The sequence below is a fragment of the Trachypithecus francoisi genome, unplaced genomic scaffold, assembly GCF_009764315.1.
Source record: "Trachypithecus francoisi isolate TF-2019V2 unplaced genomic scaffold, Tfra_2.0 Lachesis_group17, whole genome shotgun sequence".
Lineage (NCBI taxonomy): Eukaryota > Metazoa > Chordata > Mammalia > Primates > Cercopithecidae > Trachypithecus > Trachypithecus francoisi.
In genome coordinates, this window is record NW_022681462.1 from 71,314,018 (window position 1) to 71,327,626 (window position 13,609).

At 45.4% G+C, this 13,609-nt stretch overlaps 1 protein-coding gene and 1 long non-coding RNA gene across 4 annotated transcripts in view; one reads left to right on the top strand and one right to left on the bottom strand.

Moving 5' to 3' along the window:
- The window catches only part of VIT (vitrin), a 127,156-nt gene that overhangs the window by 7,224 nt on the left and 106,323 nt on the right, over positions 1 to 13,609 (bottom strand). For all 3 annotated transcript variants that reach the window (XM_033176049.1, XM_033176048.1, XM_033176050.1), the window contains 2 exons: positions 6,270 to 6,373; positions 1,958 to 2,184 (listed from right to left, as the gene is read on the bottom strand). In XM_033176049.1, the coding sequence (XP_033031940.1) occupies positions 1,958 to 2,184; positions 6,270 to 6,373 (331 nt within the window). The remainder of the gene's footprint in view (positions 1 to 1,957; positions 2,185 to 6,269; positions 6,374 to 13,609) is intronic.
- LOC117062478 lies at positions 285 to 4,825 on the top strand. Its single transcript, XR_004428396.1, has 3 exons — positions 285 to 424; positions 2,005 to 2,247; positions 4,624 to 4,825. It is a non-coding gene; the product is annotated as an uncharacterized LOC117062478 (long non-coding RNA).

Genomic DNA, 13,609 nt, shown 5'->3' on the forward strand with positions numbered 1-13,609 from the left:
ACAGAAAGAGTCAGACCAGACGACTACTGAAAGCCTTGTATAATTAAAAGATTATTTTAGAAAAAGAGATTGCTTCAAACTTTCCTGGAAAATATTTTTCAAAAATTGATGTGTAAAAACCTAAATGGGGATCACAAAACTTTCCATGGAGCCGATGACACGTGAGGTAAGTGCTGAGCCTGAGCTGAATTCTGGCCAACAGATGGAGGGAGGGATTTCCATCAGACAGTGAAGTCACAGCAGGAGACAGCGGCGGTGCTGGGTGTGGATGGGAGACCAGCTGACCGGAACACAGGGCTGTGGTCATAACAGATGGGCCAGGAGAGTGGGTTGGGACTGCACCCCAGAAGGCCTTGAGAGCAATGGGTAGCAATGAAGGATTTGGAGCAAGGACCCCACAGGACTGGAGGAACCCATCAGAAATGTGAGTTGGGTTTCATTGTGAAATCTAAACTAACCTGGGGAGCACCAGGAGGGAGAAGGACCAGGTGCAGGGTACCAGCTTGAACTGGGGAGGGGGCGTTGGGCAAGGAAAGGAGGAGGGAGAGAGATCTGTGATGTGGGAGCTGATGAGGAGCTCTGGGGTGACACTGCCTCTGGGATGGGTGTGTGGTCATTCATGTGAAGTCCAGAGGAGGAAACAGTTTGGTGGGAAGGATGATTAACTCGGCTTGTTACAGGTGGGATTTAAGGTTCTGATAGGACATCAGGTGGAGAAAAGTCAGTCAGCTGGAAATGGATGGCTACAGAGCTCAAGAGAGCTCAAGAGATGAAGGTAGGGCCAGGTGCAGTGGCCCACACCTGTAATCCCAGCACTTTGGGAGGCTGAGGTGGGCGGATCAAGAGGTCAGGAGATAGAGACCATCCTGGCTAACATGGTGAAACCCCATCTCTAATAAAAATAGAAAAAAAAAAAAAAAGTTGGGCATGGTGGTAGGCACCTGTAGTCTAAGCTACTTGGGAGGCTGAGGCAGGAGAATTGCTTGAACCTGGGAGGTGGAGGTTGCAGTGAACTGAGATCATGCCACTGCACTCCAGCTTGGGCGACAGAGTGAGACTCCGTCTGAAAAAAGAAAAAAAGAGATGAAGGTGGAAGCTGTGACCCTGGGAGGGATTCTGTAGGGAGAGGGCCTCTTAAAGAGGAGGGTGTAGACCTGGGGAGGTCAACATTGAGGGTAGAAAAAAGGCAAGAAGCAATGAAATAAGAGCCATACAGCATCCTGGAAGTCCAGGGAGAAGGGCATTTCAAGGAGCAGAAAGTGGCCATCAGTTTGAGGTGGTGCAGGAGGTTGAGCCCTGCTGGCTCTGAACACATGGAATATTAAAGCCGGAAGGGCCTTAAAGAAAAACCTGTCCAAGGCTTTCTTTCTATTTTAAAGCTGGAGCCTTTTCTTTGGGGGAAGGTTTATGTGGTGTTCTATTGTACAAAACACACAACAGCTGAGCAGCTTTGGTGGCGTGAGTGAGGGAGGCCTTGCTCCACATCTCCTACTGGGCGTCTCCACAGAACCCAGGAGGAACATCTGAAAACGCGATCTCACTGCTGTGGTTCAGTGCCTCCTTTCTCCGGTTTATCAGGTTGATGAATCGGCAATGTGTGTATACAGGAGAAAGTGTGTGCGTGTGTGTGAGAGAAAGAGTGTATGTTTGCTTCCGTGTGTGTGAAGGCTCCCTGGGCTGCCGGGGTGAGACCCCCCTGTGGCTGTGGGAGGAGCACGGGAGAACCTAGGTGAGAATTCGAGGACACTGCTCCTCCACAGCTGCTGGTGGGTGTGGGGTTTTGCTTTGAGAGGGTAATTGCAGGTTGCGGATTGACCAGTCCCTCCCGGGAGGCCTTACTGCCTAGAAATGAGCTTCATGCACACTTAAAGGCATGGGAAAACCAGCGCAATGGCGTTACAACTTTTCAGAGTGTGGAAAATCCTGATGTTGGGTAGGTATCTGGGCAGTCATCTACCTTGTTTGCAAAGTTGGGCTCCACCACATACTGCTTCTCATTTTCAGCAGCACCTTCAATGGTGATGAAGAAAATGTTGATTCCTGACTCTCTCGCAAGTCTTGAAGCCTCCTCCACTTTGTCCGTGGGCCAGCCATCCACCATCACCACCACCACGTTGGGAGCGCTGCTTCTGTTTCCATTGGCTTTGGAAAAGAAGTTCTTGGTCACAAAGGAGATGGCCCGGCCTGGAAGAAAAAGAAAATTCATGCTTGGAGTGAATTTTACATGCTTGGAGTGCTTGGAGTGATGTAAGTACAGGAAGGGATCACAGCAGCACAAAGGTCCAGAAAAACACACCCATTCCCTCCCTAGTTTTTTGTTTTGTTTTGTTTTTTGTTTTGTTTTATTTTGTTTTTCTTTGAGACAGGGTCTTGCTCTGTCGCCCAGGCTGGAATGCGGTGGTGCAATCACAGCTCACTACAGCCTCAACCTCCTGAGCTTAATCAATCCTCCCACCTCAGCCTCCTGAGTAGATGGGACTACAGGCATGTGCCACTGTACCTGGTTAATTTTGTAATTTTTTTGTAGAAATGGGGTTTTGTCATGCTGCCTAGGCTGGTCTCAAACTTGTGGGCTCAAGTGATCCGCCCACCTCAGCCTCCCAAAGTGCTGAGATTACAGGCGTGAGCCACTGCACATAGTCTGTTTCTTTGTTCACCTATTTTCGTGTGTACAATTCAGTGGCATTAAGTACATTGACAATGTGCAGCCATTACCACTGTCCATTTTGATTTCATTTCAAGCCTTCAACCTGTAATTGTCTCTGCTTTGAAGAAAGTTTTAGGGACAGCAAGCAGGTGAGAAAGACATTTTTTTTTTTTTTTTTTCCTGAGACGGTCTTGCTCTGTCACCAGGCTGGGGTACAGTGGTATGATCTCGGCTCACTGCAACCTCCACCTCCCAGGTTCAAGCAATTCTGCTGCCTCAGCCTCCCAAGTAGCTGGGACTAGAGGCGTGTGCCACCACCCCCAGCTAGTTTTTGTATTTTTAGTAGAGATGGGGTTTTACCATGTTGGTCAGGATGGTCTCGATCTCCTGACCTCATGATGCACCCGCCTCAGTCTCCCCAAAGCGCTGGGATTACAGGTGTGAACCACCATGCCCGGCCAAAGACTTTCATGAGAACAAAAGTGCCCCTTTTCTGCTGGATCCACGCTAAGCCCCTAAGCCAGCCCCATGTTGTTTCCAAGAGTGTAAGGTGGGAGGAGTTGACCTGGAGTGACAGTAGCCTTTTCTTGGCCCCCTGCAGCCTGGGGTGAACCTAAGGCTCCTGCTGGCTGTACAGAGCTGTGTTCTGGGGTCAGCAGTGTTTTCCTCCAGTTCCAGGCCAGGGGCACAGGTCTGGTTGGGCAGGGAAGAGTTGCACCCACTAGGAACTGACAGACTGTGTTCTAGCCCTGGCTGTGCTACTTGCTAGCTGTGTGGCCCTGAGTAGGTCAGCCTATGTCTCTGGGCCTAAATTTCCATGACAGCAATCTACTTTGGCTGAGTGCAGCAGTCATGAAGCACTACGAAGCCTCCTGCCATGACTTTTCCAAGGGCATATTTCACACTGAGAAGGGCTTCAGGAAATTTTCAGAGTCAACTAGACAATGACCAATTGTCTCAGTTTGCCAGGACTTTCCCAGTTTTAGCACTGAAAACCCCAGGTTCTTCTGGGAAAACTGGGATGACTGTTCACCCTAGAGTCAGCATGACTGTATAGAGCAGGCAGAGCTCTTAACCTGGGCTCTGTGAACCCCAGAGCACTTGAAATTATACACAGTATTTCGTGTATATTAGTATCTGTCTGGATAGAAGGGCCATAGCTTTCGTGGAATTCTCAAAGGAGTCCTCAATCTCCATAAATTTAAGAAGCACCTTCTTTAGACTTTAGGATTAGTAGTATACTCAGTGCATTTCTGATTTTGGCCAGCATCCTGTCTCCACTAGCTGGTATTATCTTACTTGTCAAATGAAAGCATCAAATGGTTACATATACAGATGCTGCAGAAATGTCTTGGAAAACCCATGTGAACTGGCTGCACAGAACCTAGTGGCTAAGGGGAAACCTTGGCTGCTAAGCATTGCTTTTATAGCCAATGGACAATTTTTCCCAAGGCACAAAGCACCCAGAAGTCCTCTCTGGCCTAATATTAGGCACCTATAGACAGAGCACAAGATGCCATGAGAAGATCCTCTCAACCCCACCTAACCTTATACCCCAAGGCCACGGTGTATAGTGCTCAACACACACTCCATCCACCTTCCAGTGAGTCTTGAAAATAGAGGCTGGAAATCAGAAAACTACATTTTCCAGACTTCCTTGTAGCTAGGGCTTTAGCTTTGTCTTAATTGCATGAACTGATGCACTTGCATGAGATTTATAAGATAAAAGTAAGGCAGAGGCTGTACTTTTGTTTATATTTCTGCTGACAAATATCTTTAGTATCTGACTTCTCTGGGATACTGTCCACAGAGGTGCCTGGGCTTGGTTGCTAGCTTCAGTCAGTGGTATGGGGTGGCAGAGTGTGGAGATCCATGTTGTGGGTGTGAATAGTGCAGGGAGGGCATGGTTCTGGAGCTGGCAGCTCTAGAAGAAGCTTCCTGATCTCTTGATCATGCTGGCTTCCTGGACAAAGCAGGTTTCTGAAGAGGCTGCCATGGCAGAATTCAGAAAGTGATTTCCTAATCTTGGAAGAAGGAGCAACTCCCTTGGAGGTCCTACTTCTGCAGGAAGCCTTCAGACATCATCTCTTAAAGCTCAGCCTACAGTCTACTTCTTCAGTTCTTACAGTGACTCTCCAAACTACTTAATATCCTGAAATAAATACCTTTCTGTTGGAATCAGTTGAATGGATTCTGTTTTCAGAACCCAAACTCTGGACAATACAGAGGCAGAGTCAGAACATGTCATCCACTGAAAAAAGCATGCTGATTGGATTGAGACCCATTGCTAATCTCATCAAGGAATAAGAGTGCCTTCTGATGTTTGTCTCACTGGGATTTTACTAATGTAAGCATTAAGTTAGAAACAAATCAGAAATCAACTCTGTCATGTGTGTGATGAAGGTAATACTGCTTTGGGGGCATGCAGAGTGACTTGGCTAGTGTTTATTTAGCATTGTTCAAAGGTGAAAAGCTCTGCATGTGCTAGATACTAATGTTCTGGTCACTACAGAGACATACACTGAAGTGGGAAGGGAAATCATTAATCAGATGTACTGTAACTCTGAGGATGCTCCCTCAAAGACAGCTCAATTCCCTGCATGTACTCTAAGCCAAGCAACTGTGGCTCATGTCTCCATTTCTTTGGATTTTGATGACAGGAACACTTTCCCCGAGAGGTGGACAATCAGTCTCCCTCCAGCGCCCCAAAAGCAAATCTTTCATTTACAAATAAATACACTGGCACGGGCTCTTTGACAGTCTTTGAGCTTGGTTAGTGTGAAATTGTTTCCTAATGCCCAATCACCTCTGTATAAACATAAAATGGAATTTCTGGACATGCCCCACTGAGGACTAGACCTTGGATTTCTGGTGAGCCCCCAAAGGCTCAGATATCATGGGAGACTCAGCTTGAAACAGAGAACATGTTTCTCTTTGCACAATCATCAGTAGTTGATTGGAACAAGATTCTCAAGGGGCACTGAGGGGCTTCCTTAACTGGTCACAAAATTTCATGAAACAGCCGATGACTTGTAGGCCAATAAAAAAATAGTCAGGACAGCAGACTTGCTTGCCCTGAGTAACGCTACCCCTTCCTGCAAACCAAGCATGCTGGGACTGTACAGGGTGTGTGTGTGTGAAAGATTCTTGTCCTCTGAAGCCATGATAACTTTAGAAAAGATACAGATGTTGCAGGAGTCATTTCTTTTTCTTTTTTTTTGAGATGGAGTCTCGCTCTGTCACCCAGGCGGGAGTACAGTGGTGCCATCTTGGCTCACTGCAACCTCTGCCTCTTCAAATGATTCTCCCACCTCAGCCTCCCGAGTAGCTGGGATTACAGGCATGTGCCACCACACCCAGCTAATTTTTGTATTTTTAATAGAGAGAGGGTTTCACTATGTTGGCCAGGCTGATCTCGAACTCCTGACCTCAAGTGATCTGCTAGCTTCAACCTCCCAAAGTGCTGGGATAACAGGTGTGAACCACCACGCCTGACCAGAAGTTATTTCTTGACAGATTATTATTATTATTTTCTTCCTTTTATATACAATGGTTAGAAGACAATCACGTAGAAAGAGAACGATGGTAGCAAGACAGTAGAATTTGAATCCGGATCACATACCTACATTGGAAAGTCCTCCTCTCTGGGTGATTTTCTCTATGGCTGTCTTCAGGTCTCCAGAATTCATGTGTGTCTTGAGGTTAAAGTGGGTAGCAGGGTTGTCTCTGAAGAGTCAGAACAAGAAATACAAATTAGCTAGAAAGTTCTTACCTTTGGAGGAAGGCAGAGATCATGGTTGATTCTTTCATATACAAATAGAAGCCGCTTTGAAGCCTTCTGCTATGGCTTGTAAAATGTCCCATTGTGGACTGGTGTGTGTAGAGAAAAGGAGGCTATTTCAAGGCTCAGAAGGCGTGTGTTGCCTGTGCCATTTCCTGGCTGTGTGATCTTGAGGAGACAACTTCTCTGAGCTTCAGATTCCTCATGTAGATGAAAACATCATTATAACACCCATGTTGCTAATGAACGGGACTGTCGTCAAGTGGGATTTTGCAAATGTCAGGATCCCATCTGTGGAGTGCTCAGCGTTCTTAGCCTACCCCAGACCCTCCTCTCCAGAAAGAGAATCTCGTGGCTGTCAGCCACTCCCTGGGTTACCCTTAGCACTGGAATTGCACGTGAATAGTGGTACCAAGGAGACCTCTCTATCTTTCTCATCCTGCAACTGGGTGACAATACTCAAAACTCATCTAGAAGGTCAACATCTATTTTGCTGAAGACTGAAAAAGATTAACTGGGGAGGAGTTGGAGTGAATTCAGTGGAAAAACACAATGAGAATCCCTCTCTAGAAATGAATCCCCACGAAGCGGCAGAGTGGAGGGTGTGGAGGCGTGCAGGAGGGTGGGTGTGTGTGCATCGCACCCAAGATGAAGTGTGAGATCACATCTCCCAAAGCGCTGACACTCAGCCACAGGCGGTGTTGACTTCGTAGGCGCGAGACCCGCGCAGCAACACAGGGCTCCACGCTCCAGAAGAGCCTCAGTCAGACAGGCCCATGCTTGGTATAACGCTCTGCTGCTGCTGTCTTGAAATTCTTCGTCATTTTCGAACAAGCTGCCCTGCACATTATGTAGTTGGTCCAGGCTAGAAGTTACTGTTATCTTTTTCCTTCCTTCCTTCCTTCCTTCCTTCCTTCCTTCCTTCCTTCCTTCCTTCCTTCCCTCCTCCCTCCCTCCCTCTCTTTCTCTCTTTCTCTCTCTCTCTCTTTCTTTCTTTCTTTCTTATGTGACAGAGTCTCACTCTGTCTCCCAGGCTGGAGTGCAGTGGCTCGATCTCGGCTCACTGCAAGCTCTGCCTCCCTGGTTCACGCCATTTTCTTGCCTCAGCCTCCTGAGTAGCTGGGACTACAGGCACCTGCCACCTCACCCGGCTAACTTTTTGTATTTTTAGTAGAGATGGGGTTTCACCGTGTTAGCCAGGATGGTTTCCATCTCCCAACCTCGTGATCCGCCCGCCTCGGCCTCCCAAAGTGCTGGGATTACAGGCGTGAGCCACCGCGCCCCCGCCTCTTTCTTTTCTTTTTCTTTTTTTTTGACATGGAGTCTCATTCTGTCACCCAGACTCAAGTGCAGTGGCATGATCTTGGCTCACTGTAACCTCTGCCACCCAAGTTCAAGCGATTCTCCTGCCTCAGCCTCCCGAGTACCTGAGATTACAGGCACCTGCCACTGTGCCTGGCTAATTTTTGTAGTTTTAGTAGAGACAGGGTTTCACCATCTTGGCCAGGCTGGTCTTGAACTCCTGACCTCATGATCCACCCACCTCGGCCTCCCAAAGTGCTGGGATTACAGGCATGAGCCACTGTCCACGGCCACTTTTTTTTCTTTTTCTTTTTTTATATGGAGTCTCGCTCTGTCTCCCAGGCTGGAGTGCACTGGCATGATCTTACCGGCATGATCTTTACTCACTGAAACCTCCACCTCCCGGGTTCAAGCCATTCTCCTGCCTCAATATCCCAAGTAGCTGGGACTACAGGTGCGTGTCACCACACCCAGCTAATTTTTGTATTTTTAGTAGAGACAGGGTTTTGCCATGTTGGCCAGGCTGGTCTCCAACTCCTGACCTCAGGTGATTTGCCTACCTCGGCCTCCCAAAGCGCTGGAATTACAGGCATGAGCCACCGTGCCTGGCCGTAGAGGTTACTAAGTTTTCAAGAAGGAGAAGACTTTTTTTTTTTTCTTTTTCAGTGACAGGGTTTCATTCCGTTGCTCAGCCTGGAGTGCAGTGGCCCCATCTTGGCTCACTGCAGCCTCAACTTCCTGGGCTCAAGCAATCCTCCCACCTCAGCCTCCCAAGTAGGTGAGACCATAGGTACACGCCACCATGCCCAGCAAATTTTTTCATTTTTTGTAAAGACAAAGTATTGCTGTGTTGCCCCTGGCTGGTCTTAAAGTCGTGGACTCAAGCAGCTTATTGTCCTGTTTTGGCCTCCCAAAGTGCCAAGATTACAGGTGTGAGCCACCATGCCTGGCCAAGAAAACTTTTTAAAGTAGCCTTTCTACAAACACCAGAAGTGGATCCAGGAAGAAGCGTCTGTGGGCAGTTTCAGGTGGGAACCTCGAGGTGGCTGACCATGGGTGGATTCTTAGTGAGTCCTTGGGGACCGGGACAAGTGGTGCAGTCATGAGGAAACCAGTCACCAGGACCTGGGAGAGAGGAGAAAGACTCTGCCTCCCTCCTTCCTTGCCTTCATCCCTATTCTTCAAACTCCTCTCTATCTCAAAATGATCTATGTTATACCCAGAAGGTGGCTTATCTATAAGGCAAGAGATGAAAAACTTAGAAAGAGCAGCCACCTTCAGGGAAGACAGGAAATTTAAAACAAGTTTAACCAAAGTGGGGCACTGGGGCAAAACCCAAAGAGATGAAATTTCACCAGAAGAAAACCAAGTTCTATGGTTGAAACTAAACAGAAACAACAACACAGCAATCAGCAGAATGGGGCAATATGGGTGTTGAGCTGGGCGTGGCCTTCGTATCCACCTACAGTGTGAAGTGTCTTGATCTGAGGCTGAAGTCACAAATTCTGGGAGGAAGAGTCACACAGAGGAGGAGCACTGTGGCTTTCACTCCGTATTCTTCCCTTCAGGTTCTAGGGCTTATGGGGTTTTTTTTTTTTTTTTTTTTTTTTTATTTTCGAGATGGAGTCTTGCTCTGTCACCCAGGCTAGAGTGCAGTGGCTCAATCTTGGTTCACTGCAACCTCTGCCTCCCAGTTTTAAGCAATTCTCCTGCCTCAGCCTCTGGAGTAGCTGGGATTACATGCGCCTGCCACCATGCCTGGCCTGGCTAATTGTTTTTTTTTTTTTTTTTTTGTATTTTTAATAGAGATGGGGTTTTACCATGTTGGCCAGGCTTGTCTCGAACTCCTGACCTCGTGATCCATCTGCCTTGGCCTCCCAAAGTGCTGGGATTACAGGCATGAGCCACTGCACCTGGCTGGGTTTATATTTTTACAAAGCAATTTCAGTAAATGCTATGTACACTTTTACTTATAGAGCCCATCAGCTCCCATCCCTCAGGTCCTGGCCATTCCTCTATATACACTCATTTGCTTTTATTCCCTCCCCTGTATGTCTACTGTGACACCGGGAGTGCCGGCCCCCATGCTTCTGGCTGCCTCTAAGAATCCCTGTGTTGGTCTCTGCAGTATTAGTTCTGTGGCCATCTGCTAGAGGACCCTTTGGTCCTCAGTTCTGCCCGCAAAATTTCCCTGCTTGGAAATCATCGGAAGTTCCCATTGCTAAACCTGATATTTTGGCTTTCAAAGCATCCATAATTTAATCTCCAACTATCATGTTAAGGATGTTCTCTTTCTTTTTCTCTCTTTCCTTTTCTTTTTCAGGATGTTCCGTATTCTAATCAAAATGAACTGTTCACCCTTTCCCACTTTTCTAGCTTCGTGCATTTGCTCACTTCTTCCCTCATCTGGAAAGCCCTAATCATGCCCACCCTCCAAGCTCAGCGACCCCGTCTCCCTTACCCCCAGGCCCAGGTGACAGTCTCTCTGCCTGACTCAGCTTTCTCTAACCAACAGCTTGCATAATATGTGGCGCCTACAGGTACTCATTTAACAGCATGAACATTTCTTTGTTCTATTTCTGTGCATGTCTCAACCTCTACACTTTGGTGTTCCCTAGGGTGCTAGCCCCATCATGCATCTCTTCTTAGCTTATGCATGTCCCTGGGAGATTTCATCAACTCCCAGGACTCAGAGACCGTTCATATGCCAAAAGCTGTCTGTGCCCTGGTTGGTCCCCTTTCTTGAACCTCACACATACATAAAATGGCTTCCATAGATATTTCCAAACCTGAAGTCATTTATCTTCCAAGCCTGATCCACCCAACCACCCATCTCCCCATCTGCCTTCCTCTCTGACTCACTCAGTCATCCAGCAGTGTGCATTCCTGACATTCTCCTCATCAAATACCACGTCTTGTCAGACCTACCTCTAAATATCTCTCATATTTCTCCCATCCTTTCCATCCCCAAGTTTGGGCTTTCATCTCTTTCCTGCATATTGCCAGAGTTTCCTACCTGGTCTTAACCAGGGCAGCTTCTGCAGTGGATATTTTATCCAATTGGCTCTAAGTGTTTCACAGAAGCAGATTAAGAAGTTATAATGCCTCTTCCAAGAGGTCTAATTGTGTACAGTATTTGTGATTTTGTGATCTTCGTCTTAAGGGGGCCCCCAAACTGTATAAGCTTCAGAGTCCTTAAAGTCTGGATCTTCCCCTAGTGACCAAGGGTTATCAACATTTTAGAGCAAAAAAAAAAAAAAAAAAAAGTGTTGAAACAACAAAAAAATTGGCTACAAAATGAAAAATTGCAAAATTGACACTGACAATAATATATATGTAATTGCCCATCAAACATAACATTTATAAACTTTTTACGTTAATTATAATGTAAATCATTAATAGTGAAATTTTTAATGTATAAAAACTGAATTACATTTGAAAATGATTTGTGGGCTAGATTTTCTCACTTTGCACGATTTCCTGAGGGTGTCTGGTGACTGTCAAGAAATAGTATCCAATCACAAATTAAATGTTGCTCATCGACACATGATTTTAAAAGCAAAAATATAAAGGTTCCTTTCAAAAGTTTTTACAGGCCAGGCATGGTGGCTAACACCTGTAATCCTAGCACTTTGAGAGGCCAAGACAGGAGGATCCCATGAGCCCAGGAGTTGGAGATTAGCCTGGGCAAACCAACAAAAACAAACTAAAAAAAAAAAAGTTTTTACAGAAAAAAGTATTTAATGTTAAACCTCTTCATTTAGTCATGTTCATGATATGCTTAATATTGATCATTAAGGTGCTGTCTTGATGTTGATCACTTTGTAGAGCAATTGTCGATTCCCTGTCTCTTTCTCAGACCACATACACAGCTGAGCCTTGTTATTCTTGGCAGTTACGTTCTATAAAGTTGCAGTTGCCATGAGCACCGAATTCGCAAGTACTGAGCCGTTCCTCACAATGGAAATACAGGGTTTGGTTCCTGGGAGCCTCTGGTCACAACATTGTCATCAACAGAACAATACATAACCTTGTTTTACATGTGTTTTTCTTTGAATACGTTGAATTTAATATATGCTTCTTACAAATAATTAATTATATGCAGTATATCTTTATAACAAGATATTTGCTGAGAAGGGTTTACCATTTTCCTGAATTTGGATAACATGACCATAAATTTCTTTGGCTTTTAGCCGTACAACAATGCTGTCCACTATGTTTTTTTTTTTTTAATTTAAATCAGTCATCATCTCATGAATTCGTAAGTTTAGCCTCTTTTCCATAGCTTCATCACACCCTTTAGATGTTATTTCAGTACTTTCTGGGGTGGACTCATATACAGACTAGCAAATTTCCTCTTCTTTTTCTGAATATACCAAATTATTGATTCATTAACATTGAACTCATAACCAAGAGCACTGTCACTCATGTCTGAACAAAGCTAATTGAACACACTTGTTTTCTCTGCAAGCCACAAACCAGCTTCTTGCACTTAAGAAAGCTAGATAGCATTTTAGCACTACATTTGGAGTCCATTTTAAATAGCAAAATCACCAAAGACAAGCACAAAAATGCAAAAAATGTGGCACTAAAAAGACTGCAAAAAGGACACTTGAAGAGAGTTGAAACAAGAAGGCCTAGTGGGCTGGGCACGGTGGCTCACGTCTGTAATCCCAGCACTTTAGGAGGCCGACGTGGGTGGATCACCTGAGGTCAGGAGTTTGAGACCAGCCTGATCAATATGAGGAAACCCCATCTGTACTAAAAATACAAAAAAATTATCCGGGCGTGGTGGCACGTGCCTGTAATCCCAGCTACTCAGAAGGCTAAGACAGGAGAATCGCTTGAACCCGGGAAGTGGAGGTTACAGTGAGCCAAGATCATGCCAGGGCAACAAGATCCAGCCTGGGCAACAAGAGTGAAACTGTCTCAAAAAATAAAATAAAATAAAATAAAACAAAATAAAATAAAATAAAATGAAGGCAGAGTGTTGTTTGACCTTAGCTGGGAAGATGTGCATCAGGTGACTCCATTTTTTCCCCCCACTTATATACATATCCAATAAATGACTGCAAAAGTTCCTGGAGTTACAGATTTGAGGTTACAAATAAATTTAAATTTTAAGGAGTAGACAAATTTGCAAATACAGAATCCAGAGATCATGAGGATTGACTGTAACCTATTGAGAACAAGCACTTTCTCCTAGCTTCCAATCCCTAGTGCTTAGCATCCAGGAGGTAATAAATAGGTAATTGTGGAATAAACAAATGGAAGAAAGGAAGCTCAAATGTTCTCTCTTCTCTCTGTTCATCCCCAGTGGAAGTGAACACTTTACCTCTGAGCTCCACATTGACCACCCCTTGCTTTTACTACATCCCAGATGATGAATCCATCTTCAGAAGCATACAGATGAGCTACTCATATAATGAATGAATAGCTGCTTCTAATGTTTTAAATGGTATTTCTTTTATAGATATTGCCTCCCTGGCTGGATTGTGAGGTCCTAAAGAACAGAACCTCTATCACATTTATTTATTTAAATAGAACGAAAGGTTGCATCAGAGGACCTCTGAAACCCTTTCTGATTGCTAAAATTATAATTAGGGGCAAAGGCATGGAGCCCATCCACCAAGGGAATTAAAGGCAAATGTAATCAAACCACTTAGATGAATTTTTCATCAGATCCTCCACAAATGACCGAGGGCTCAGTACATGGCAAACACTTAATAAATATTTGTTAAATTGTACTCTAATCATAATGATGAATAATAAATCATTAATCTGCAGTCTGTGGCAGGTCTCAGGACCAGAGTATATGTGTTCTTTTCCCAGATTTATAGGCTGATGGCCTGATTAGCCTGGCTACTCTTCAGATTTGG